At 38.8% G+C, this 26258-nt stretch overlaps 1 protein-coding gene across 4 annotated transcripts in view; it reads left to right on the forward strand.

Moving 5' to 3' along the window:
* Nucleotides 1–26258, forward strand: part of FOXJ3 (forkhead box J3) — a 139214-nt gene that overhangs the window by 23293 nt on the left and 89663 nt on the right. For all 4 annotated transcript variants that reach the window (XM_014582723.2, XM_006164912.2, XM_014582724.2 and 1 more), the window contains exon 2: nucleotides 10665–10725. In XM_014582723.2, coding sequence (XP_014438209.1) covers nucleotides 10682–10725 — 44 coding nt within the window. In that variant the 5' untranslated portion in view covers nucleotides 10665–10681. The remainder of the gene's footprint in view (nucleotides 1–10664; nucleotides 10726–26258) is intronic.

Genomic DNA, 26258 nt, shown 5'->3' on the forward strand with positions numbered 1-26258 from the left:
TTGACACTAGTCTGAAACTATGGAGGGAAAAGAGGCAGTTAGTTTAGACTTAGACTTCCTTACTCTTAAAGCAGTTTTAAAAAGCTGAGGCTGATTGTTGGTTAGCGTGCTCTTTTTAAAAAAATCTTCTGGTGGTTTGTTGCTGGCCTTAGTCTTGTTTTAGGAGGAGAGGGTATACATAAATAGTTGATTTGTAGATAATTGTAGAGTGATTTCCTTTAGAATTTTTTTCAGGTGTATGAGCCATATATGAGTAAATTGTATGGTTTGGGAATAGTGGAGGCCAACAGAAACCAAACTTTACTGAATAGTTCAAGGGATTACAGATTTGAAAATAATTGATATTAGTCGAGTTGCCTTCTGGTGAAGTCATTATTTTTACTTTCCCCTTCCTGTTCTAACTTTGAGGGTTGGGTATGGATCCTGTGACATTAGTGAGGGAAGAAGCAGGAACATGACAGAATACATTTGTGTGTGATTGTTCTGAACTATATAATTTTTTAACAGTTTTGTTGATACATAATTCACATACTGTATAATTCACCTATCTAAAATGTAAAAATGCAGTTTTTTTTAACATATTCACAGGGTTGTGCAACTATTGCTACAGTCTAATTTTAGAACGTTTTCCTTCCCTCCTGTAAAACAAACTCCATACCCACTAGAAGCAATCCCTGTTCTCCTTTTCACTTTCATCCTCCCCTTGCTAACCCTAAGAAACTATTGATACTAATCTAATTACTCATCCAGGGTCAGTACTAATATAAGTTTGTCTATTTTGGACATTTAATTTAAATGAAATATATGATCTTGTGACTGGTTTCTTTCACATGGCATGATGTTGCAACTTTTTATTGTCACACAGTATTCCATCGCATGGATACAGCACACTTATTAATTCATCAGGTGGTGAGCACTTGGGTTGTTTGCACTTTTTTGTTATTATGATTTAAAGATCCTCTGAGCTGGTCCGATGGTAGTGGGTTATCAGAACTTATTAACATTAGTGTCACTAACGTTGGTATACCACCCCCCACTGCTAAATTTGGGAAAAAAAAAAAAAAGATCCTCTGAATGTTCTTGTACAGGTTTTTCTGTGGATGTTTTTGTATCTCAGATTTTATATCCTAGAGGGTAGAATTGCTGGGGTCATATGGTAACTCTAGGTTTACCTTTTTGGCAAACTGCCAGACTGTTTTCCAAAGTGTGCTACTTTACATTTCCACTGGCAGTGTATGAGTTTCAATTTTTCCAGTTTTGTAATACTTGTTATTATATGTCTTTTTGATTATTGTCATCCTAGTGGGTGCATTGTGGTATCTCATGGTGGTTTTTTTTTTTTTTTTTAAGAGATTTTTGCTACAGGGTGCTTGTGCTCACCAGAGAGACAGAGAGATATAGAAAGCAAGCAAGAAATCACCCCTCCCCCGGGGAGGAGTGGTTCTGCCACAATTCCTTCTCCTCCATTCTCTTGGGATTTTTTATTTTTAGCAATTATTTTAACTTTCTTTCTCTCTCTCTCACTCATTCACTCACTCAGTTACTTAACCAGAGAGGAACAGAGTGAGAGAGAGAGAAGGAAAGTGAGAAGCTAAGTCTCTAGGTTTAGGACTTGAACCATGGTCGGCCATGTGGGAGTCCAGTGCCCTTAACCATCATACCACTTGTTGCTCCCCCCCTTTAAAAAAAAAAGAATTATTTTATACTTTATTTACCTCTCGGGATTTTGGGCATGCACACACATGTACCCAGTGAGAGTTTTAAGCCACCGGGTCTGGGACTCGAACCACAGTCCACTATGTAGGAATCCAGTGATGTAACCATTATACCATCTTCTGGTCCTGCTCATTGTGGTTTTGATTTGCATTTCTCTATTGACTAAGATGTTGAACATCATATTGTGTTTATTGGATATTTGTATATATATATATATTTTTTTTTTAGAAGTGTCTCTTCAAATCCTTGTCCATTTTTTAATTAGGTGTGTGTCTTTTTATTATTGAGTTGTAAGAGTTCTTTATTCTAGAAACCTAACTTGCTCTTCTAACTGCACATCGGTTCTAAATTGCTTGGAGAAAGAAGTAAAGGACACAAGGACTATATTAAGTGATGTTTCTAGTAAGATCTTATTTTATGTTTCTTTTCTTTTTCCAAGTCTTGAAAATCTGGCTTACTAATTTATTGAGCAAATATGAGGTGCTGACTATATACCAGGTTTTGGGGATATAAGAAAATGAAATACAATAGATAAAAATTTCTGCTTTTGTGGAGCTTAGTGGGAGTAAAATGGTAGATAAAAAATCATACAGATGATGACAAGAGCTATGAAGAATAGTACAGAGTAATGGGGATAGAATGTGAAGAAAATTCTAATATATTCCTCACCTTTTCTGAAAACTTTAAAAAATGAGAAATATTTTGCTTTTTTTTTTTGTTTTTTTAAATGCCAGAGGGTTCATGCACATGTGGGGGGAGGGGGAGAAAAACCTCTAATGGAGCACGTCACGCCACAGTTCTATTTTCTCTAGTTCTCCATCTGTCAGGATTCTGGGCACGTGCTATGGGGCTTTTCCTGAATTTTTAACTTACTAACAGTTTTTTATTAAAAAGTTTTTTTTTTAAAGGTTTTTGCTGTGGGGCTTATGCATTTCCTGGGAGACAAACAGTGAGAGGGAAAGTAAGAAATCACCTCCTCAAAGGGAATGGCCATCACAATCCTTTCTCCTCCATTCTTTTCTTGGGATTTTGGGCATGTATGCACATGCGCCTAGCATGATTTTCAAGCCACTGGGTCCAGAACTCTAACTGCAGTCGAACATGTAGGAGTCCAGCACAGTAACCCCTATGTCACTTGTACCTCTCTGCTCTGTTTGACTTTAATGTAATTTTCATTTACTTTCACTTTATACAATTTGTGGCTAAACTTTTATTTTCCTCTCTTGATTCTTAACCCCCTTGCAGTCTAATTTTTACCCTCACGAAACTCACAATCTGTATTGTTTTTTTTAATGATCTTCTATTAAAAGCCAGAATTTTCTTATCAGTTTATGACCATCTTTGATTTTGATTTGACCAGAGAGAGACAGAGTGTGAGAGAGAGAGAGAGAGAGAAAGTGAGAAAGCAAGCTGCCAGGTCCAGGACTTGAACCATGGTCAGCTATGTGGGAGTCCAGCGCCCTTTCCTACCATGCCACTTGCCAGCCCCAGTTTATGACCATCTTGATCTGTATTTAAAATGATTGTCTTTTTCTGTCTTAACTTACTTGTTATTTGCAATACAATTTTTTTAAAAAAAACTGGTTTCTCTTCAAATTACTCATCTTTTAATATTTGTGTGGCAAAATGAAGATTCTCTTAATTTTAATAGCTCTCTGAAAGCAGATGACTCTGAGATCTCAGATGACTTAGCTCAAGCTTCACCCCTGCCTTCAGGTTTAGCTAGTGGAACTGGGATGAACAGCTGATTGCTACTCACTCTGCAGGATTCTTCTTCCTTTACACCTTACTATGGCAAATTTCTATTTGGACTGATGAAGAGACAGGTTATTTCCACGACTGCTCTAATGATCACTTGTGACTAATGGCATAATAATTCACAAAGCTCAGTCAGGTAGCTTGAATCAAGGGAGTTGTTCCTTTGTGGATGTTAGTGAACTTTATACTTTCAAGTTTTGAAAGAGGGCTAAATTCAGAAGAAGTAGCCTTGACCTCTAGTGCTACGATGTTTCATAGTCAGCAGACTTTTAATTCTTTTGTCTGGTATCATACTGATGCTTTTTGTTTTTTTAAGCTACTGTTAGAATAACTAAGGAATGACACCCCCCCACCCCCTTTTATAGAAGGAAGTTAAGCCTCAGAAGTTAACAATATATCCAAAGTCATACAGTGACTGTCATAAAGTTGGGATTTGTTCAGTCTGGGTCTTCAGATTTGATTCATGTGTGTTGTGAATTCTTTGTAAATTATAAAGCATTTTATTTCTGTGTGGGTGGGAGAGAAAAGAGGGCTCATGGGAATTATTTGGGAGTTTGTTTTCAAAATACCTTATCCATTCTACCTCCTGTGCCCATATAATGCGCTGTTATACAATTTTTTTTTTTAACAGCTGCTTACTAGATGTGAATAGTTTATAACTCGGTTTAATACACATTTAAACATTGCGTATATTAAAAGGAATATTACATTCTTCTGTTGGTACTAGATTATAGTATAGGAAATAGCTTGTGTCGAAGCAAATCTATCGGTGATAACTGGCTTTTACTACCCTAAATCTGATTGTGTCATTCTACAGATATATTCTGTCTTTCTCTCTTTTCTTCCCTTTCTTTTTCCCTCTCCCTGGGACCACAGGTGAATACCACTGAACCTAGTCCTTTCAGATAGCGTCTTCCTGTGTTACCCAGGCCAGCCTTGAGCCTGTGGTCTTGTGATGATCCTTTCTTAGCCTCCCAAGTTGCCGAGATTTCAGGTGTTTGTCACCATGCCCCGACCTTTAGGTTTTACCAGGAATCAAACTTAGGTCTCCTTTGTGGTCTCAGTCTGCGGAGGACAGTGTCTTAGCAGTGCAGGCCACCATCACTGGGCCTACAGGCTTTTTTAATGCTGGAGGGTGTGTGCCTTTGTGTGTGCTCTCTCTCTCACCTGAACACACTTCCTTTTTTTTTTTAAACAATTCTTCAAACCATTAGGATCCTGGACACATGATACTGCTGACATATAAAACACTAGAATGAGCACTTGAACCCTGGTTGGTATTGAAGGATCTGGCATCCTCTGCACAGTGCTTAACTGCCATACTGCTAGGGCAGCACCACAAACTTTCTTGATGCATGTTGGTTTTTAAAGGATTTGGAGAAAATGCTATCGTGATTGACGTATTTTCTACACAAAAATGTGTCATGACTTTTCCAGCAACTCGGTAGATGCTATTGGCACCAGTTAAATCATAAATTATTTTGTTAATACACAGAGATGTAAGATTGTAACCTAGAGGGCACATTAAGATTTTCTGACTTTAATGTGAACTTTAGCTGCCTGTGTGAGATTTCCATGTTGCTTAACAGTTTCTTGGATTGGGAGAAGAAGAGGTCAACAAGCTTGGAGGTTCAGAACACCATTCAGGGGCAATAATCTAGATGAAAAATAGAAAAAACTTCAATTAAGGCATTGAGACTAATGCTCATTAGAAAGATAGCTAAGAGCAGGGCCAGCAGGTGGCGTGGTGTTTCAGGGTGTTGGACTCTCACACTGCCGACAGCATGCAGTTCAAGTCCTGGACCTGGCGGCTCTCTTTCTGACTTTCTCTCTCTCTCTCTCCCCCACTCTCTGGTCATAAAATAAATAAATGGACAAATAAAGTTAAATAAAATAATTCTTAAAAAAAAGGAAAGATAACTAAGCTGGAATTGGTAATAAATGGTAACTGAAGGAGGGTGCTCAGGATGTTTATGTTGGGGATTCAGTATATAAGATAGTTTCCATCTGTTGAGTTCTCAGTTGACAAATAAACCAAGGCCCAACAAATGGAGACAGAAGATAGTATTTTTTTGAGCTAGCCCCATGGATTAGTGGTTAGTAAGGGAGCTGGGCCCACTTACTGACTTATGAGGTTTGAGTCTCGGCATTAGGGGCTTGAAAAACATGCCAGGTATATGTGCATGTGTGTCCCAAATCCCAACAGGGTGGAGAAATGGTGGAGAAGGGATTGTAAGGTGACCATGCCCCATTGGAGGCTGCTTTTTCCCCTCTCTCTTTCTTCCTATCTCTTTTTGGCAAGTACACATGCTCTCTTAAAACAAAAGATAATACTTTAAAAAAATTAGCCTTTTATTTAGGTAGCATTTATATACTGTAAGGTTTACTATTTCAAAGTGTACAGTTCAGTGTTTTTTAGTATATTCACAAGTTTGTGCAACTATCACCACTGTCAGAACATTTTCATCACTCCAAAAAGAAACCTTAGTAGTCACTCCCCATTCACCATTTCCATCTCCCCTGTCTCCAGGCAACCACTAATGTATTTTCCATCTTTGTAGATTTGCTTGTTCTGGACATTTTGTATAAATGGAGTCATACATTATAGTTGGCCCCTGAACAGTGGGATCAGGGGTGCTGACCTCCTTACACAGTTGAAAATCCATGTCTAACATTTGATTCCTCCAGAACTTAACTTCTTATAACCTATTGTTCACTAGAAACCTTAAAAATAACATTGAGCAGTCAACTAACACCTGTTTTGTTTGATACATGTATTATGTACTGTAACTTTGTAATAAAAGCTACAGAAAAGAAAATGCTATTAAGAAATCATAAGGAATATTTGCAGCAGTGTATTTTTTTTTAAAGAATTATTTTATTTAGTTTTATTTATTTATTTATTTTAATTTGACCAGAAAGGGACAGATGGAGAGAAAGTGAGAAAGCAAGGTTACCAGGTCAAGGACTCAAATCATGGTTGCCCTTAACCACCGTGCCACCTGCTCACCCTTAAGAATTATTTAATTTTATTTATTTTATTATATTTTTTAGAGAGATTTTTGCTATAGGATGCATGCTCTTGCCGGTGGGACAGAGAGACAGAGACAGAAAGCGAGAAATCATCCTCCAGAGGGGTTGGCCATGCTGTAATCTCTTCTCCATTCTCCTCTCAGGATCTTTGGCATGCATGCACACACTCTTGGTGTGATTTTAATGCCAGGTCCAGGATTTGAACTGTGGTCGACTATGTGGGAGTTTAGTGATGTAACCATTATGCCACCTGCTGGTCCCTATTTATTTATTTTAAAATTTGCTATAGGGCATGTGTGCTCATCAGAGGGAGGAAGGAAAAGTGAGAAAGCAAGCTGTCAGGTCTGGGGCTTGAACCACATTCGGCCATGTGAGAGTCTAGTGCCTTAACCACCATACCACCTGCTGGCTCAGTACTGTATGTATGTATGTATGTATTTTTTAATTTGACCAGAAAGAGAGAGAGAGAGCGAGAGAGAGCAAGCGAACGAGAACACGCGCGCATGTGCAAACCACCAGGTCTGGGACTTGATCGTGCCCTTAACCACCACACCACCTGCTGGCCCCAGTACTGTATTAATACAATAAATGTACATTGTTTACAAGATGAATTGTTTGCCTTCAGTGTAAACTTTAGCTGCCTTCAGCAATAGTTTTATATGATACGAAACTCTGTAGTTGTTATACATACTATTAGTGCCAGAATTAAAAAAGATGCGATGAAAAAAGTTTTTTTTTTTTTTTTTTTAATTGTTAGGAACTACAGAAATTTTCCAATATATTTATTGAAAAAAAACTAAGTAGACTGGCACAGTTCAAAACCATGTTGTTCCAGGATCAGATGTACATGACCTTATGTGTCTGACCTTTTTACTTCGCATAAGGCTTTCAAGGTTCTTGTAATAGCACGTAGCAGCACTTAATTCCTTTTTATGATCGAATAATATTCCATTGTATGTTATATGAATAGTATATAGATATGCTACATTTGTTTATCCATTCATCAGTTGATGGACCTTTGAGTTATTTACATTCACATTTTGGCTGTTAATCAGTAATGCTGCTATGACTATTTGTGTGCAGGTTTGATTTGTTTTGTTTTTGCCATAGGGTGTGTGCTCTTGCCAAAGAAGAGACTGAGAGACAGTTGAGAGGGAAGGTGAGAAATCACCCCATGCCATGATCCCTTCTCCTCCATTCTCCTCCTGGCATTTTGGGTATGCACGCACAGGTACCTGGTGTGATTTTCAAGCTGCCGGGTCTGGAATTCACACTACGGTTGGCCATCTGGGAGTTCAATGCCTTAACCACCATGACACTTGCTGGCCTATGTGCAAGCTTTTGTAGGAACATAGATATTCTCTTGGAGATAAATGTCTCTTTAATCACTGAATCATGTAGTAACTGTTACTTACCTTTTAGAGGAGCTGCATTTGCCTTTGATAAAGCTGTTATTGTAGAATGTGGCTTAGGTTTTAAACCAAACAAATAAATTAACTCTCCATAGCTTTTCATCCCTACCTGCCCATGGAACAGTCCAGCCTAGAGGATGTTTGAATCAGCAGAGCAGACACACATGAACACTGCTTTATAGAGTCCTGGATGGGGAAAGGGAGGAGAGACCAAATTCTTGGTGCTCAGGTGTTTTTTGTTAGGTAATTTCTCCCACAGATCAGGTTACCTTTTTGGAGAGGAGTAGGTTAAGAGGGGAGTGTTTAGAGAAGTCATTCCTTGTAGAATCAAGACTTGGAAAGAAGTATTCTGCTTTAACAGGAAGAGGTAAGCAAGAAAGATCTGAAAGCCATTGTTAGGTAAGAAGGATGTGCCATTTTATGAAGATAGGAAGTATATTAAAGCAAGGTGATTAATTCAATTTTAGACTTTGTAAATTTGGGATTTCTAGGAGGAAGTAATAGGTATTTATGTTTGGAGATCAGGAGATTGTTTTCCACTGGAGACAAAGAATTGAAATTTATCTGCCTAAAGACAATTAAAATATGATTAACAGTTAGTCATCCATAAAGTAAAGCAGCAGAGAAAGGTGTCTAATAATTACTGTATCTAAACTTTTTGTGGTTTTGATTACACTGACCGGTATTTTTGGTGTAATTTGATATGAGTGACTTGTTTCCTTATGGTTTTTGTGATTTTTTTTTTTTTAATGTGAATTCACTTATTTTAGAACTTTACCTGTGGAAATTTTTTCAGGCCTACATGGTAGGTGAGTTCCCCCAGAGGGAATTCTTATTTGCTTCTGTAGAGATTAGATGGGGGACATTCCCTTCTTAGAGCTACCCTAAACAACATTCTAGGTATGAAACTTTAAAAAGTATAATATAATCTAGGGGAGGGCCATGTGCTTGTAAAATATCAGAGAAGCAAGACAACACTGCTGCTTTTGTAGTCCCTCAGTGCCAGTGGTAAAAAAGCAGTTGGGGGGGGGCAGTTTTCTGGGCATGTATGCACACGTGCCCAAAATCCTTAGAGGAGAATGGAGAAAGCATTATGTCGTGGCTGTCCCCTCTGGGGGGTGCATTTTCACTTTTTTCCTGTCTCTCGTGAGCACACATGCCCTATAGCAAATTAGAAAATAATAAATAAATTGGGATCAGCAGATGGTGAAATGGTTATGTCGCTGAACTCCTTTGTAGTTGACTCTGGTTCGAGTCCCAGACCCAATGGCTTAAAACTCAGGCTGGGTGTGTGTGCATGCGTGCTCAAAATCCTGAGAGGAAAATGGACGAGAAGGTATGGTGGCATGGCCACCTCTCCTGGGAGGTGATTACAGCTTTCAGTCTTTCTATCTCTGGCAAGCACACACACCCTATAGCAAAAATCTCTGAATGAATGAAGTAAGTTTTCCTCTCAAGTATAACCTAAACTTTGCCTCTTGTACGTTGGGGCCCCTGTAAGTCTTAAAATTGCTGCAGTTCATAGGATTTGACAAAGGTTTCAGTACTCTGCACACTTCTCTGGTTTCTCCATTCTATTTAGTTTTTTGGCTTCTGATTGTGCCTCGCTTTCTGTCAGGTTTTGATTCATTTATAAAGATTTAAATGTATTTTTCTTTTTTTTAGAGATTGTGTGCTTTCCAGAGAGACAGAGACGGAGAGACTGAAATTGAGAAATCACCCCCCACCCCGGGGTGGGGAACCACCACGCCACAATCCCGTCTCCATTCTTCTTTTGGAATCTTACATGCACCCAATGTGAGGTTTTTTGTTTGTTTGTTTTTGGAGAGGTTTTTGCTATAGGACGCGTGTGCTCGCCAGAAAGAGAGAGAGACAGAAAGCTAGAAATCACCCCCCAGGGGAGATGGCCTTGCCGCAATCCTTTCTCCTTTATTCTCCTCTCGGGCTCTTAGGCACACAGCCTGATGTGAGTTTAAGCCACCGGGTCCGGGACTCGAACTACATGGGAGTCCGGCGTCATAGCCATTATGCTAACTGCTGGTCTCCTCACCCCTCTCCCCCCCACCAGTGAGTTTTCATATTTCAGGTCCAGGACTCTAACCAAGGTCTATCATATGGGAGTCCAGCGTTGGAACCATTATTACGCCATCTGCTGGTCCTGAGATTTAAAAGTATTTTCTAATATTTTACTTATTTCTTTAGGTACAGTCAAGCCATCTATCCTGCCATTTTGGCAGAAAAAGCAGTGTCTGCCTTTCTCTCTATTTAGAGCTCAGATTAGATCTTAGTGAAGCCCAGTATGTGAAACCAATAAAATTAGCACTGCTTCAATTGAAGAGTAGATGGTGGGGAGAGATAGTTTATGTGGGAGTGGGTCGGGCATGCTCAACTCTGGTAGCTATTAGGCACCTCTCTGGAATCTCAGCTTCTACTAAACAGTTTGGACACTCTCTCTGTAACATAAACATAACCATTTGCTATACTTTAAGAGGTCTCAGCTTTTTTTGGATGTCACAGTTATAATATGGCTATTTTTCTTATTTTACCTGGTATGTCTGCTTTCCTCAGTGTAATCCTTTTCTCACTCAGTAGCAGTTTTCATTCATGTATATGTTCTGATAGTGATGATTTTTTTTTTTTACCTTTCTGCTTGTGTCTTCAGAGTGTTTTAATTAGAATTATATTGTGATTTATAGTTTAATTTACTTTGAAGTGTCTAATAACTAACTGTTCTTTACTTTTCAGATTCTTTTTGTGGCCAGATGGGTTTGTATGGACAAACTTGTCCATCTGTAACTTCATTAAGGTGAGTTCTCTTTCTCTCTCTCTCTCTCTTTTCTTTACTGGAACATGTGACATTTTAAAAGTTAGTGTCCAAGTCATGTTATAGTGAGTTTCAAGATGAGGTTCAGAATAAAATATTGTAGTTTGTTTTTGTCAAGTAGTGTAGTTTGGTAGGGTGGAGAGATAGTTTTGCTTACAGAGATTTTTTTTTTTTTAAATTTAACTTACTATTTTAATATTTCGAAAGAGAGAGAGAAAGCAAGCCTCCAGGTCTGAGACTTGAACCATGATCGACCATATGGGAGTACAGTGCTCTTAACCACCATACCACTTGCCAGCCCTGCTGACAGAGATTTTTGTGTTAATGGAGGTTGGGTGTGCTTATTATTCTTTTTTTCTTTTTTAAATTTAAAAAGGTGTTTTGCCATGTGGTGTGTATATTTGAGAGAAGGGGGAAAGTGAGAACTCACCCCCAAGGCAGGATTACCACGCCACATTCCCTTCTTTCTCCTTGGGATTTTTGGGCATGCACGCACATGCACCCAGTGTGATTTTTTTTTTTTTTTTTCCCCCAAGCTGCTGGGTTCAGGGCTCAAACTACAGTCAGCCATGTGGGGCTTCAGTGCCTGAACCATACCACCACCTGCTGTCCTCTGGGTCTGCTCTTAATCTCCATTTGGTGAACTTAGATGATAACCTTGTACATGAAGTAGCATTTTTTTGTGCTTTTATTTAAAAAAAAAAAAACATTTTCTTCTTGTAGTTTGAAAATAAGAACATTTTGACTGCTTTAGTAGCAGATTAATAAGTCTAAAGACTAATTTAATTTCTTTCTAAAGGATGTAAACATAATATTTAGATTACTCTTATTTACAATAAATAAAACGAGTGAAATGTAAAAAGTAGGAACTACATTGTATACACCCATTGGTTTCAGAAATTTGAAGTCACCAGTTTCTACAAATCACATTTTAGGTGAAATCCAGTGAATAAAGCAGATTAATGGGGGAGTTCTCTGCTTGGTTGGGCTTTCATGTTTTTTTTGGGGGGAGGGGGAGAGGTTTTTGCTACAGAGTGCTTGTGCTTGCCAGAGAGAGAGAGACAGACAGCGAGAAATCACCTACCAGGGGAGATGGCCACGCCGCAATCCCTTCTCCTCCATTCTCCTCTTGGGATCTTGGGCACACATGCACATGCGCCCGGCGTAAATTTAAGCCACCGGGTCCAGGACTCGAACTGCGGTCATCTACATGGGAGTTCAGTGACATAGCCATTATGCTAACCGCTGGTCCCATTGGGCTTTTATGTTTTACCCTCATGGTGGCCCCTGAGGGATTTTTATGGTTCCCAGAGCACAGCTAGAAAAAATAACTATACTGAACTTGTTGATTCAGATCTTGCAGATTAGAATATGAAGTGTAGATGGCAGCACCTACAAATTATATGTGGTGTTGCAGTCAGCTCTATCATTTATTCCTTCAGCTTATTAAGAACCTAGTAGTTTGACATTGTTTTTAAATGTTGGTCTTATAGCAATGAATGGAACAGGTAAGCATTTTGTATTTGTGGAGTTTATACTCTGGTGGAGGGACAGTAAGTGAGATTAGTAGAAATGTCTTCTAGCGCCAGTGATGAGGGCTAGGAAGAACTGTCAGGTAGCCAGGAAAGCTTTACAGGAAAGGTGATATTTGAATAAAGACCTGAAAGAGTGATAGAGTGAGCCACATGTTGGGTGTGTGGAAGATAAACATTCTGTGCAGGGGAATTAGGAAGTCCTGAGGCGCATGTGTTTGAGAACCAGTAGCTGGAGCAGAGTAAATGATGAAGAGAGTTGGAATTGATCAATTGTGGAGTATAGAATGGGGGAGGGGGTATATAATGTTGCTAGATCCATGAATGTGAAGTCAAGGAGTCCTTAGGCTTGAGAGAAATACTGCTTGTTTAGAATGCCACAAAAGAAAAGTGAATAAAGAAGTTGCCTTTCTAGCTTTTATGTCCTTAAATTCTGAGCAGGTCAGTGCTGGTTATCCTCTTCCAAATAGGAAAGCTTTACTCTATGCCATTAAGGCCCTTCTTTCCATGAGAATTCATCTTTTATCTTACAGTCTGAAATAGATGGAGAGATTGCTTTTCTATTACTTTGATAGGGTTTTCCCCTTCTGTAAACAAGGAACACCTGTATAACTCTGTAAGTGCTTTATTTATTTATTTAGTTTTAAGCCTGCAATCGCTTCTTTTAATCTCTAGAACTGCTCTAGAACTAATTTGGCTTAACTGATTTCTGATTAGTATACTGGAAGGAGTCATTTTACCCTTCATTTGAATATTTAAAACTCTGAGTATGGACAGATGAAGATATTTTGCAGACTTTGATCTTCCACTGATTAGACTTCCTTAAAGACATTTTTAGTTGTGGGATATGTTGAAACAGTTCCATATTACGGCCGTAGACCAAGATCGTAAATCCCTTTATTTGAATATTTATGGTAACTTATATCTGACATTAAGTTAGGAATAATATATGCTTAACATTTGTGCTTGATAAAATTACAGAACTGGGAGGAATGATGAAAGGGGAGAGATATCATTATTTATTTTAAAATTTGCTTCTATGTGTTTTAATTCCTATGTACAGTATTCTGGACTGAGAAGTTTTTATAGATATAGATAAAACTCTAGCATACTCTAGCATTTAATTAATAAAGTGAGAAGCCCTATAGCATCTGAGTCACAGTATTTAGTATTATGTATATCTTTCATTTCTGTAATAGTTTATTTGGTCCATCTCTGAAGCAGAACATTTCCATTCTTGGGTATATGTATAGAAGACTGTATTCTTTGGAAGCCAGTATTGGTTTGAGATAAGGAAGGGAAGAAAAGAATGACTGTATTTTGAGGGAAAGGAAAATAAAATGGGATTACTTAAAACCACTGTAAATTTTAGTCACTTGCCCATAGTCTTAACCAAACTAGACCCTTCCCCTACTACACGCCTAAATAATAGAGCCAGAACTTGTAAAGTAACTCAAACCTGCTCACAAACACTGCTTGTTTGCCTTACCTGTCGTCTGTACTACCTAGTGTATACTACCGGCATATTTAGAAAGTGGCTAGCCTCAAGACAGGAAGCATATGAGTTGGTGGAGAACTGGATATCCAGCTGGAAATGAAAACATGGGTAGGCAGGTGGTGGGGTGTGTAGGCACAGATGTGACTGGGAATTGACAGTTTATATACAAGTGAGTAGGGAGGAGAACGAATGTATGTGAAGTATTTTTTAATTGTTATGTAGGAGAAGATTATTAGTAAATGGATTAAAATCCTCTCAAGTCCTTCACTAACGGTAAACAAGTAATATTCCCTATGGATGATATTGGATCCTTATTTAATCTGAATGTGTTAGGATTATTTAAAAACTATACTAACCACATTTTTTTGATAAAAGTGCATATTGTAGAAAATTTGGAAAGACAGAGATAGCTTTTGTTTATATCTTCATTATCACATTTTATAGGTTATATGTGACTTAGGAAAAAGTGCCACATTTTTAAAAAAAGGCTTGCTGCAAAAAGTTTATTAGTGATAGTTAAGTATTCGTTAATTTTAATCAAATTGATCTTATTGACACTGCTCTTTTTTTTGTCTGTGTAGAACTGCATTTTAACAAAAGTTGCTAAAACCAACATTTTATTCTACTTAATGAGACTATTTTTCAGTCAGAATTCTTTCCGGAGGCATAAACAGTATCAATTATTTGAACAGAGATACTTTAGTAGAATTGTAAACTAGATATAAAGTTGTTTATCAGGTAACAAAAAGGGTAAAAATAAAGCCCTTTAAGTGTTGTTAAGATAGACCGAACAGGAAGTAGCTATCACCAATAGGACTCTGGGACCAAAGGGAACAAAAGGAAAAACCTAGAGACTTAGAGAGGGAGGAATGTAGACTTGAAATGTAGAGACCTTTGAGGAGCCACTGTATGGCTGAGGCTGATCTTGGAAAGAGGAGTCCTGTGAGATTCAGGTTCTGAGGTGGGGCTGTTGACTGGTGCTGGTGTGTCTGAATGGTGTATGATGAAGCTATTGGGTCCTTGGAAAAGTCATAATGTGTTTCTCTATGCAAAAATGTGTCATGACTATTCTGATGACCCGATAGTTTTTAAGTGTGGGAACATTTCAGACTGTATTCACATGCCATTTCGAGTTAAGGGCTGAAACAAGCTTTCCCAGGGAAATGTTCTAAACAAGCCCAAAGAATAGCACCAGACTCGAATTACTTTAATGTCTTCTCTTGGCACAGCCCGATAGGAAACCAGCTGTCAAGGCAGGAATGTAGGGCCTGCCTGGTAGTGCAGTAGTTAAGCCCTGTACATAGGGAGCTAGATCTCACATTACTGACGGTGGTTCAAATCCCAGCCCCAGCAATTCTGAAGAACATGCTCGGTTCATGTATAAGCATGCCCAGAATCTTGATGTGAAATGGAGGAAAAGAATTGCAATGTGACTATGCCTCATTTGGGGGAGGGAGTGCTTTCTGTGTCTCTCTCGTGAGTGCATGCACCCTCTAGTTAAAAAAGTTTCTAAGATCCATTTTATAGCCAGTATTTATGGGATTTTAGTAGAATACCTCCATGTTGCTAAAAACCCTAGTACATTTTATAAGTCATCTGAAATTCTTCATAATCTGAAACCGTTTCATACATATCATGAGTTTAGATTGTAAGTCTGGATAATAGTCATTTGTATATATTTAATTTCTGGGTTTTGGATAAGAAAGAGTTCGAGTAATGATTGATACAGTTTCTGTCAAATACTAGAATCTTAAAGTTTTAGCAGATTCTGTTCGGTTCCTAAATTTGGACAAGATGTATTTGAATTCTGATGTGTACCTATATCTTATTTCCAAGTTAGATCCAGTAACAGCAAAAGTTTATTGTAAAAGCAAAATCATCTTGAGTATATCTACTTTATGTAGATAAGTAAATACATAAGTCATTTGCTGTACTTCTTTCACCTGTTGTAGCAGGGGATTATTTTTGTAATGATTTAGTCAAAGCAAAATGAATTTGATATTTCTTTGAGTTTGTTAAAATGACTCTTCATGGGTACCAGCAGGTGGCATGGTGGTTAAGGCGCTAGACACTCCCATGTGGCCAACCAGGGTTTGAGTCCTGAATCTGGTGGCTTGCTTTCTCACTTCCTCTCTCTCTCACTCTCACCCTCTGTCTCTCTCTGGAAAAAAAAAAAAAAAAAAAAAAAAAAAAAAAAAAAAAAAAAAAAAAAAAAAAAGAATGAATAAATAAAATAAGTATTTAAAAAATCTTAAAAAAAATAAAAAAATATAAAAAAAAATGACCATGCATTTCTGAATTAGCTAACATTTATTAGAAGATTGATTTTACTCCTTCTGCTGTGTGAGGGTACAAGAAAATGTCCATTTACATTTGAAAAGTGGGCCCTCTCTTCAGAATGCCTTGCTGACATTCTGATCTCAGACTTTCAGCCTCCATAACTGTGAGAAATAAACTTACAGTATTTATAAGCCACTCAGTCCATGGTGTTTAGCAGCCCTAACTGACTAATGCAAACATTTATCATGAGTGTTCTCTAGGAATGTGTCTCTGGGAAGAAGTTAAGATACTGAGTGTGGAATAGACAGGCACACGTCAGCTGTGTGCAGCCCATCCGAGGGTGAGGAGGGCCTCTGTTAAATTTTGGTGGCAGGGAGGAACATTTATCTATTCTAAATGCGAACACTAAATATTTCATAAACTGATACGTTAAACACTTGAATTTACATGAATTCCCCATGCTCTCACTCCGTGTTTACCAAAATTCATCAGGTTACATCCTGTTTTTCCTTATACTTTGACCATAGGAAGAAAAACACATTGGTCATGTGTAGAAAACAACGCTGGTCCTGGAGAATGGTGTTTGAATTGGAAACCAAAAGACTATCTTTCTTGTTTAATGTACCTCTGACTCAGAAACAGCTTTATTCCGAAATACTAACAAATGAAGTTTCTGAGTTTGCAAGAAATAAAAAAAAAAAAGATTGATTTTATAGTTAACACATGTATAAAGCATGAGACAGTGGGTTATAGTCGCACTCGAAATAGCACTTTCTCGTATCTTTTTCTACATTTATTCCTTTCACTTATTTTCCTTTTTATTTAAGAAAATATTTAGGAAAATTATCCTAATTATTGTTGATTATCAGTTTAATCTTTTTAGGATATAGGGAACACACAGGAATATTTTCATGCCAGAGATGCTCATGTCTTAGTGCCTCCAATGAATTTCCTGTTTCCTTATTTCCTCCTCTTGATATTGATGACTCTGCTGTTTCAAACAGCCTGAAAAGGGTAGGTTTATTTTGTGACTTTGTACTTCCTTGTTTCCAATAGCAGGCTTGGTATTGATAAGGCAGCTCTGGTATATACAAAATCTTAAAAACAAGTAGATGCAGGTTCAGATCTGTATCTGCCACATAGTAGCCATAAAATTGTGGGCAACTCACATTTCCTAATTTTACCTTACTAGAGTTGTTAATATTTACCTCACTGGTCTGTTAGGATTTATGGGATTAAATAGATACATAGGCATCTGGCATATTTTTTCCTCTTCTGTTTTCTAATAGTAGAAAGCAAAAGGATTCATTTTTAGAATGAAAGTGTGAATGGGACAGATTTGTTATCTCTATTATTGGTTGAAGAACACGGGGTAGAAGAGGACTTCTTTTTCTTCTTTTAATTTGCTCCTCACCCCTACTGTGTTTACTAGTAATGTTCAGATGTACAGCTGGCCTTCAGGCTAAGGATGTTTTTGACATTTAACATAGGTAAAATTTTATGCTTTTAGGTCTGTCTCACACAAGTGGCAGAAATAGCTTTTGCAATATCATGCCGTATTTATCATTGTTATAATTTTTTCAGTTTTTTAGAATTAGTGAAATCTATTTCACATGATTAGATATGATATGCCCTGGTTAAATGACAAGAAAATCCTCTTATTTTGACCATTAGAGAATCTTTTTCTAAAATATAATTTGAACTTTTCTGGATTATTTTTTTGAAGCTTCACTGTCTTCTAATAAGTACTAACCTCCTGTGGCTGTCTATATTTAAATTAATTAAAAATAGATTGAAATAAAAAATTCAGTTCCTTAGTCACACTCTCCACGCAAGCACATTTTAAGTGCTCAGTAGCTACATATGACTGGCTGGTGGTGATCATATTGGAGAGTACACAGACATGTCTTATTGTTGAATGTTCTGTTGGACAGTACTGGTCTGGGTCATCCTAAATATAATTTATTCTCCCATCAAAAAAACTAATGCCTTAGGGACCTCCATTTCTTATTTATTTATTTATTTATGAGGTTTTTGCTATAGGGCACGTGCACTCGCCAGACAGACAGAGACAGACAGAAAGCGAGAAATCACCCCACAGGGAGGATGGCCACGCCACAATCCCTTCTCCTCCATTCTCCTCTCGGGATCTTGGGCATGCACGCACACGCGCCCGGCGTGAATTTAAGCCACTGCTTCCAGGACTTTAACCGTGGTCGACTACATGGGAGTCCAGCGACTTAGCCCATTACGCTAACTGCTGGAGGGACCTTCATTTCTAAACATCAGGTATTGAGAGGTACCATTGACTATTGACTTAATATATTATGAAAGTTGGTTTTATGACTAAATACTGACTTTGGTAGCTAGCACTTGTGATGTACTTATTATCCTAGGCACTATTTAAGTCCTTTAAATGTGTTATTTAAATCCCCCCAACAATTCCATGAGGTCAGGTCAGTACCATTATCCTCATTGCACAAATGAAATTGAGGGAAAGTTAAGTAACTCAAAGGCACACAGGTAATTGGGGATGCAGCTGGGATTCGCTCCAGTGCCTGTGGTCTTAACCTTTAAACTGTTGCCTCTGACTAACAGTACTTACTGAAATTTGAGACTTTTTTCTTCCTTTGTTCACAAGAGAACTTGTGTGCACGTGAGAATGAGAGCAAGCATGTGAGAGAGGCGCACCCTCCAACAGGGTCTGGTTGTGTCGCAATCCCCTTCCTTCAGGTTTCTAGCCCACGGGGATCTCAGACACTTGCTCGCATGCCTGGCATGTTTTAGGTGGACTGGGCCAGGGAATCGGACCGCAGCTGTCACGTGGGGTCCAGCTTCTCTGGAGCAGTGTGTTGCCACTGCACATGGAACTGGCCCTAGACTTTCCCCTAAACGAGGGTTGCCAAACACACATTCCACTTAATTCAGGATGCTATATTAAAACATAGGTAAAAAAGGGAAAGAATGCAGGAGTCTGGAAAGGGGGATAGAAAACCAGTGATTTACTTTTGAAATGCATTATCTAAAATTGAAAAAAAAATCTTGTTATAAAAGGCAGCAGATTTTGGGGAGGTGGTGGAGGAATTTGAGTTGTTATGAATTCATACATGTGGGAAAAATCATACCAGAGGTAATGGGGAGTAAAAGGCTTCATTTACTATACTGGTGAGATAAGAGAGGCATTAAATATAGAGTAATACTTATGCTTACCAATGGTATATACAGTATAAAATAAGGATATGTGATATAAATAAAAAAATATTATATTAAATTGATTTAGTAAGCTTATCTTAGTCAAATTTGCCTTGGTTGCAAGTAAGGCAAACTACTGGTTATATCAAGCATAAAAGAAAGGAAATTGTGGGGGCCAGCAGGTGGCATGGTGGTTAAGGCGCTGGACATTCCCACATGGCTGACCATGGTTCAAGTCATGGACCTGGTGGCTTACTTTCTCACTTTCTCTCTCTCGCTCTTTGTGTGTCTCTCATCAAATTAAAGTAAAATGAATGGATAAATAAAATTGAATAAAATAATCCTTTAATAAAAAAGAAAAGAAGTTATTTGGAGAGCATTTGGGCATTTCAGAGCCCAAGGTTAGTTGAGTCTTTTGAGGAACTGGAATTAGGAACTCTCTTTTCTGTTGCTGTTCTCTGAATCTAATTTCTTTATTTCTATAAACAGCTTTCTTTGCCTTTCTGGCACATTTGTAGTCCATACCTCTCAGGTTCATGACTGCTTCATTCAGGAGACCAGCCAGACTGGTTTAGACCTAATTCTAAATTCCTGGGAATGAAAATTTAGATGAACAGGGACCAGGAGTTGGCGTAATGGCTATGTTGCTGGACTCTCATGTAGTTAAATGCAGTTCGAGTCCCAGACTTCGTGGCTTAAACTCACACCGGGCATGTGTGCGTGTGTGCCCAAGATCCTGAAAAGAGAATGGAGGAGAAGGGATTGTGGCATGGCCAGTCCCCCCTGGGGGAGTGATTTCTCGCTTTCTGTCTCTTTCTGGAGAGCGCATGCACCCTATAGCAAAAACCTCTCCGAAAAAAAAAAAAAAGAACATTTAGATGAACAGCTTGGGTCAGGTATTAACCGTGCTCAGATCCCTTAATTTGGTGGTGTATTACTAGTATAGACATGGTATAGAGAGGACTTTGAAGGTTGTGGAGAGAGAGGCAACTCTGAGAAAGGGCATGTTGGGAACTAAGCAGAACACTACACAGTGTCCGAGTCAGTAGCAGCAGGTGTTTACTGTTAGGTGAGAAGAGGATTTCAAGAGAGGATATTTTTAGGAATCAGACCATTACACACATGAAGGTAGTCAGTGGGAGACTTGATTCCCACTGTTTTACCAAAACATATAGAGTATCCTTAGAAATGTGGTTTGAAATTGGACTCATGCATCAATTCTATATAAACTGACAAATATATATTGAGTACTTAGCATTCAAGAGTCTCATGAAGGCAACAAAAGAAAAGGAAAACAAAAGGATGATTCTACCTCACAGGAGTACTTACTTAAAAAGCCTGAGGAATTGGTGCTTGGGGTAGGTCTCTGTTCAAGGCTCAGGAGCTAAATGGGAATTTCATGTACTGTATAGGAATCCATTTCTTCAGTTATGTTAACACCTTTGTCCTTTCCACCCCTCACATATTATTTGGAGCTAACAGGGATATATCAGCTGTGTTAAAAAATAACAAAGCATGGAGATACAGAGAGAAGAGACTCTTTGAGAAAAGTGAGGCTGAGAAAAAGATAGTGCTTCTTAATATATTGGATTGTGCTGGTCCCCCTTGCACGTTTTTTAAGCCACTGATCTGATACTTGAACCGCACAGCCAACCATATGGGATCCAGCTGCCTTAACTGTCACCCCAGAGCCTGGCCTAGCTTTTTTTTTTTTTTTTTAAAACAAGCTCTGGCAAGCTTTATTAAAGAAAAATGTTGCATGATTTACTTTTCACCGGTCTGTTTGAGTATACTTCTAATGATACCAGAGTCACCTGGATCAATGATAGCCAGTATTCATACTCTAGTATTTTCCACATGCTCTGCCCAATTCAGTATTATTTCCACGGTAGTGATGGATACCAGTTTTGGCCAACATGGCCAAATAGAGTACTATTTCCAATTTCCTCAAAGCTGAGCAGTTGTTGGTGAGGATGACCAACTTCGTTTTGCCCTGTCTGATCATCTTCAGCATCTGCTTGTACCCCGGGATGTACTTCCCAGTTTTCATAACAAGTTGGAGCCAAGTTGATCTACTTCAGTGACTTTTTCATCATCTTTGCGGCCACCATCTTCCTGCCTTAGGTGTGGGATGGCCTTCAACCAGAAGCAGCCGTCAAGATGGCCAGGAAGCAAGAAAGGCTGGCCCAGCTTTTGTAGCCTTTTTCCTTTATAAAGTTAAATTGTTTTAAAACTTATTAAAAATAAGAATTATTTTATTTAACTTTATTATTTTACTTTGACCAGAGAGGAATGGAATGACAGAGAGAGAGAGCAGTCTGCCAGATCCAGGACTCGAACTATGGTCAGCCACGTGGGAATCCATTACCTTTAACCAACACGCCACTTGACGGCCCCTGTTTTAAAACTTTTCGACTCTTTTGTAAGGACACTGAAAACTCATTGTACGGCTATAAAAAAAAATCTTTTTAATTACTAGAGGACACACGTGCTTACTGGAGAGGGGGGCAGTGGGGAGGAAACACCCCCTGAGTGGGCATGGTCATGCTGCAATTCCTTTTACTCCATTTTCCCATCCTTTTGGAATTTTGGTCATCGTACCCACACATGTGCCTAGTTTGACTTTCAAGCTGCCAGGGCTGGGATTTAAACCTCATTTGGCCATATGAGATCCTGTCACACTATGGGGTCTGTCCTGGTTTTTTTTTTTTTTTTTTTTTTCCTATTAACTTTTTAAAAACTTTAAAATCTTTTTTGTTAAAAGCTAAGGTGCATGCATACACATACAACCTAGGCCTGTGTAGCGTCACACTCATCAGTATCGCTGTTTTCCACCCCCACATCATGCCTTGCTGTTACGGTCATGATGAACAACAACAGAAAAATACCAAATTACATGCAGTGGAAAAAATAATGCAGCCAAGAGGTGATAAACACGAGATGCGTGAGACTGCCGTGCATGGCATGCTGTTTTATAGTAAACTTTAAAAAAATAAATAGAAGGTGTGTACTTTGAAATAGTGGTGAAAAGGTACAGCAAATACATCAATCAGTAGTACAGTTGTGTATTATTATGAAATATTATGTACTATACTTAATCGTATGTGCCAGGCTTTTACATGACTGGCATCACAGTGCAATTGCTTACAGTGGCATCACTACAGACATGTGAGTAATGCATTGATTGTTCTGTTGTGTTACTTTGTCTATAACATGATTAGGTGATTAGAATTTTCCACCTCTATTATAATCTTAATGGAGCCACTGTGGTCCATCATTGAACAAAATGTTATACAAAGCATGACTATTTATATTATAGTATTGATACATGTGTTTATCAATAATGATTTTTATAGATATTCCACATTGTTAAACAGCTGTGTGTCAGGTTGCTTATCTAAGACTTACTGCTTATTTGTTAACATTTTTTTTTTTTTTTTGAGAGGTTTTTGCTATAGGGTGTGTGCGCTCACCAGAAAGACAGAGAGAGTCAGAAAGCGAGAAATCAACCCCCAGAGGGGATGGGGATGGCCACACCGCAATCTCTTCTCCTCCACTATCCTCTCGGGATCTTGGGCATGCACGCACACGTGCCCGGTGTGAGTTTAAGCCACCGGGTCCAGGACTTGAACTACGATCAACTATGTGGGAGTCCAGTGACATAGCCATTACACTAACTGCTGATTCCGTTGTTAACCTTTTCAGGTTATGTGAATCTCAAGAAAAACCTGTCACTTACAACCAAGGAAATTTAAATGATGCCAAGAGTTTTTTTCCTTGACTTGTTCAGGAATGCACAGTTAATAAGTGCAAGAATAAGAATTCAGGGGATCAGCACTTGGCGTAGTGGTTACGTCCCCACTTAGAGACCGCAGTTTGAGTCCCGGACCTGGTGGCTTAAAAGTCACGCTGGGTGCTTGTGTATGTAGGTCCAAAATCCAAAATCCTGAGAGGAGAATAGAGGAGAAGGGATTGTGGTGTGATCATTCCCCAGGAGCTGATTTTTTGGTTTCTGTCTCTCTTGTCTCTCTGGCAAATGCTTGTGCCCTATAGCAAAAATCTCTACCAAAAAAAAAAAATAGAGTTCAAGCATAGGTTTGACTTCAAAGCTCTTACTCTTTATAGATAATTATGTGTACATATTATAAAGAAACATATTTTTATATACCATTATATTTGGACAGGTCTTAATAGATTAAAATACTGAAAATAATTATTATAATGTATGTTTTTTATTATAAACATGTGAGGTGACTTCAACAAGTTCATGGAAAGATAGAATTAAAATATGAGTATTTTGGTGCAGAATTTATGCACACATAATTTTACATAATGTATACTCTCCAGAAACTTTTTGAACCCCTCATGATGTAAAAAGACAACATTGACATCACTAAGGACCCTCAGTTGCAGTAAATACCTGGTATCATTGCTTGTAAAAGTGTCTTTAACTTAATGAGCTTATGTTGAGAAGTAAAGTTTTTGTTTTTCTATCTTTTAAATTCATTTTTCTATTAACTTTTTGAAGACCTCCCATGAGGATCTTAATGGAAAATGTGTATTATGAACAAACGAATGGATTTCAAAAACTTTTTTTGTGTCAAACTACATTCGTACTAACTTATGACATGTCTGAACAGGATCTAATTTTTTTTTTTTTTTTTTTGAGAGGTTTTTCACTATAGGGCGCGTGCGCTCGCCAGACAGACAGAGAGAGACAGAGAGACAGAAAGCGAGAAATCACCCCCCAGGGGGGATGGCCACGCCGCAATCCCTTCTCCTTCATTCTCCTCTTGGGATCCTGGGCACGCACGCACACGCGCCCGGCGTGGGTTTTAAGCCACCGGGTCCGGGACGCGAACCGCGGTCGACCACGTGGGAGTCCAGCGACACAGCCATTACGCTAACCGCTGGTTCCCTGAACAGGATCTAATTTGAGGCATTAAGAAAGATAAGACATCTGTTTAAAAAGAGCCCCTATTATAGTAACATGAATTCTGTTAAACTTGAAGCAAGAACATCAAGTTTCTGGTGGAAGAATGGCAAAATCCTTCATGATTAATGAGAAGTTTATGGGGACTGTCTTAAAGAAAATCAGTAGTTTGCAAGTGGATAACTGGTTTTAAGGGATGAGATGACGTTGAAGAAGATGTACACAGCGGGAGATCATTCACATACATTTGCGAAGAAAAAAAATCATGTGTATGCCCTAATTAAAGAAGACAGTTAACAGCTGACGCATTCGACAGTGTCATAGACATCTTTTATTGGTTTAGCTTATACAATTCTGACAGCAAAATTAAAGTTGAGGGCAGGCTCCACAGTGCAGTGGTTAAGGGTGCTGTATCTATCCCACATGTCTGACCATGGTTTGATTTTTGCTACAGTGCGTGTGTGCGCTCGCAGGAGAGACAGATAGAAAGTGAGAAATCCCCCCTCCCCCCCGCCTCAGTCCCTTCTCCTCCATTCTCTTCTTGGGATTTTGGGTATGCACACACACGTGTCTGGTGTAAGTTTTAAGCCACTGGGTCTGCTACTCAAACCATGGTCGATATGTAAGAGTCCAGCAATATAACCATTATGCCATCTGCTGCTCCCTGTTTTGTGCATCTTAAAACAGATCCTGTATGGACTAACAGGTGGTGTGGTGGTTAAGGCACTAGATTTCCATATTGTTGACCATGATTCTAACTGAAGGCTTGAAAATTGCCAGGTGCATGTACATGTGTGCCCAAAGGAGAATGAAGGGATTGTGGCATGGCCATCCCTCCTGCGGATTGATTTCTTACTTTCCCTCTCTCTGTCTGTCTCTGGCAAGCACATGCTCCCTATGACAAAAACCTTAAGAAAAAAGGAATGCAAAAAAAAAAAAAAACCCTCCAAAATCAAATTTTTTCTTTCTTTTTTTTTTTTTTAAGAGGTTTTTCACTCTATAGGGCATGTGCGCTCGCCAGACAGACAGAGACAGAGAGACAGAAAGCGAGAAATCACCCCCCAGAGGGGATGGCCACGCCGCAATCCCTTTCCCTTCTCCATTCTCCTCGGGATCTTGGGCACACACGCACACGCGCCCAGCGTGGGTTTTAAGCCACTGGGTCCGGGACGCATACCGTGGTTGACTACATGGGAGTCCAGCGACATAGTCATTATGCTAACTGCTGGTTCCCCAAAATCAAATTTTCTAAGAAGAGTTGGAGAAGTTCTGGACTTGTAGAGAGGAAACTGAGATGGTATTACTGTTGTAAAATACATGAAGAGTCACTATGAAGAAAATTGTGACCAGTTCCCATTTCCAAGATAGATTTATTTTATGATTTATATTTATTCATTTTTTTTTACAGAGCACATACACTTGCCAGAGAGGGACAGAGAGAGAGAGAGAGAGAGAGAGAGAGAGAGAGAGAGAGAATGAGAAATCACCCCCATGGGAAATGGCCACGTCACAGTCTCTTTCCTGTTGGGATTTTGGGCACGCACACATGCATGCACATTAGTCTGGTGTGTCTCTCTAGCCTATTGGTTGGGATTCAAACCACACAATTGGCCATAGACGTTCTAGCTTTCTTTTTTTTCTTTTTTAAATTTTATTTATTCACTCATTTATTTTAATTTGATCACAGAGAGACAGAGAGAGAGAGAGAGAGGGAAAGTGAGTTAGCAAGCCACCAGGTCCAGGACTTGAACCATGGTCGGCCATGTAGGAGTGTCCAGCGCTTTAACCACCACACCACCTGCTGGTCCCAAGGAAGTTCTAGCTTTTTTAACTACCATACCACCAGCTGGCCCTCCAAGATAGAATTTAAATGAATATTTCTCCCTATAGCAAGGGAGATTTAATTAGTACCCCCCCCTTTTTAAAAACAAAACAAACAAAAAAACATAGTGAATTACATACCCTAGAATAGATCGACTATATTGTGAACTTCTCTTTTCTTGGATGTCTTCAGATATAATGTTAGGTCTGCAAGACTCTACAAATGACCTCATTGTGGGTCTTTGATTTTATAAATAGC

Source organism: Tupaia chinensis, unplaced genomic scaffold (genome assembly GCF_000334495.1).
Source record: "Tupaia chinensis unplaced genomic scaffold, TupChi_1.0 Scaffold143758_1, whole genome shotgun sequence".
In the NCBI taxonomy this organism is placed as follows: Eukaryota; Metazoa; Chordata; class Mammalia; order Scandentia; family Tupaiidae; genus Tupaia; species Tupaia belangeri.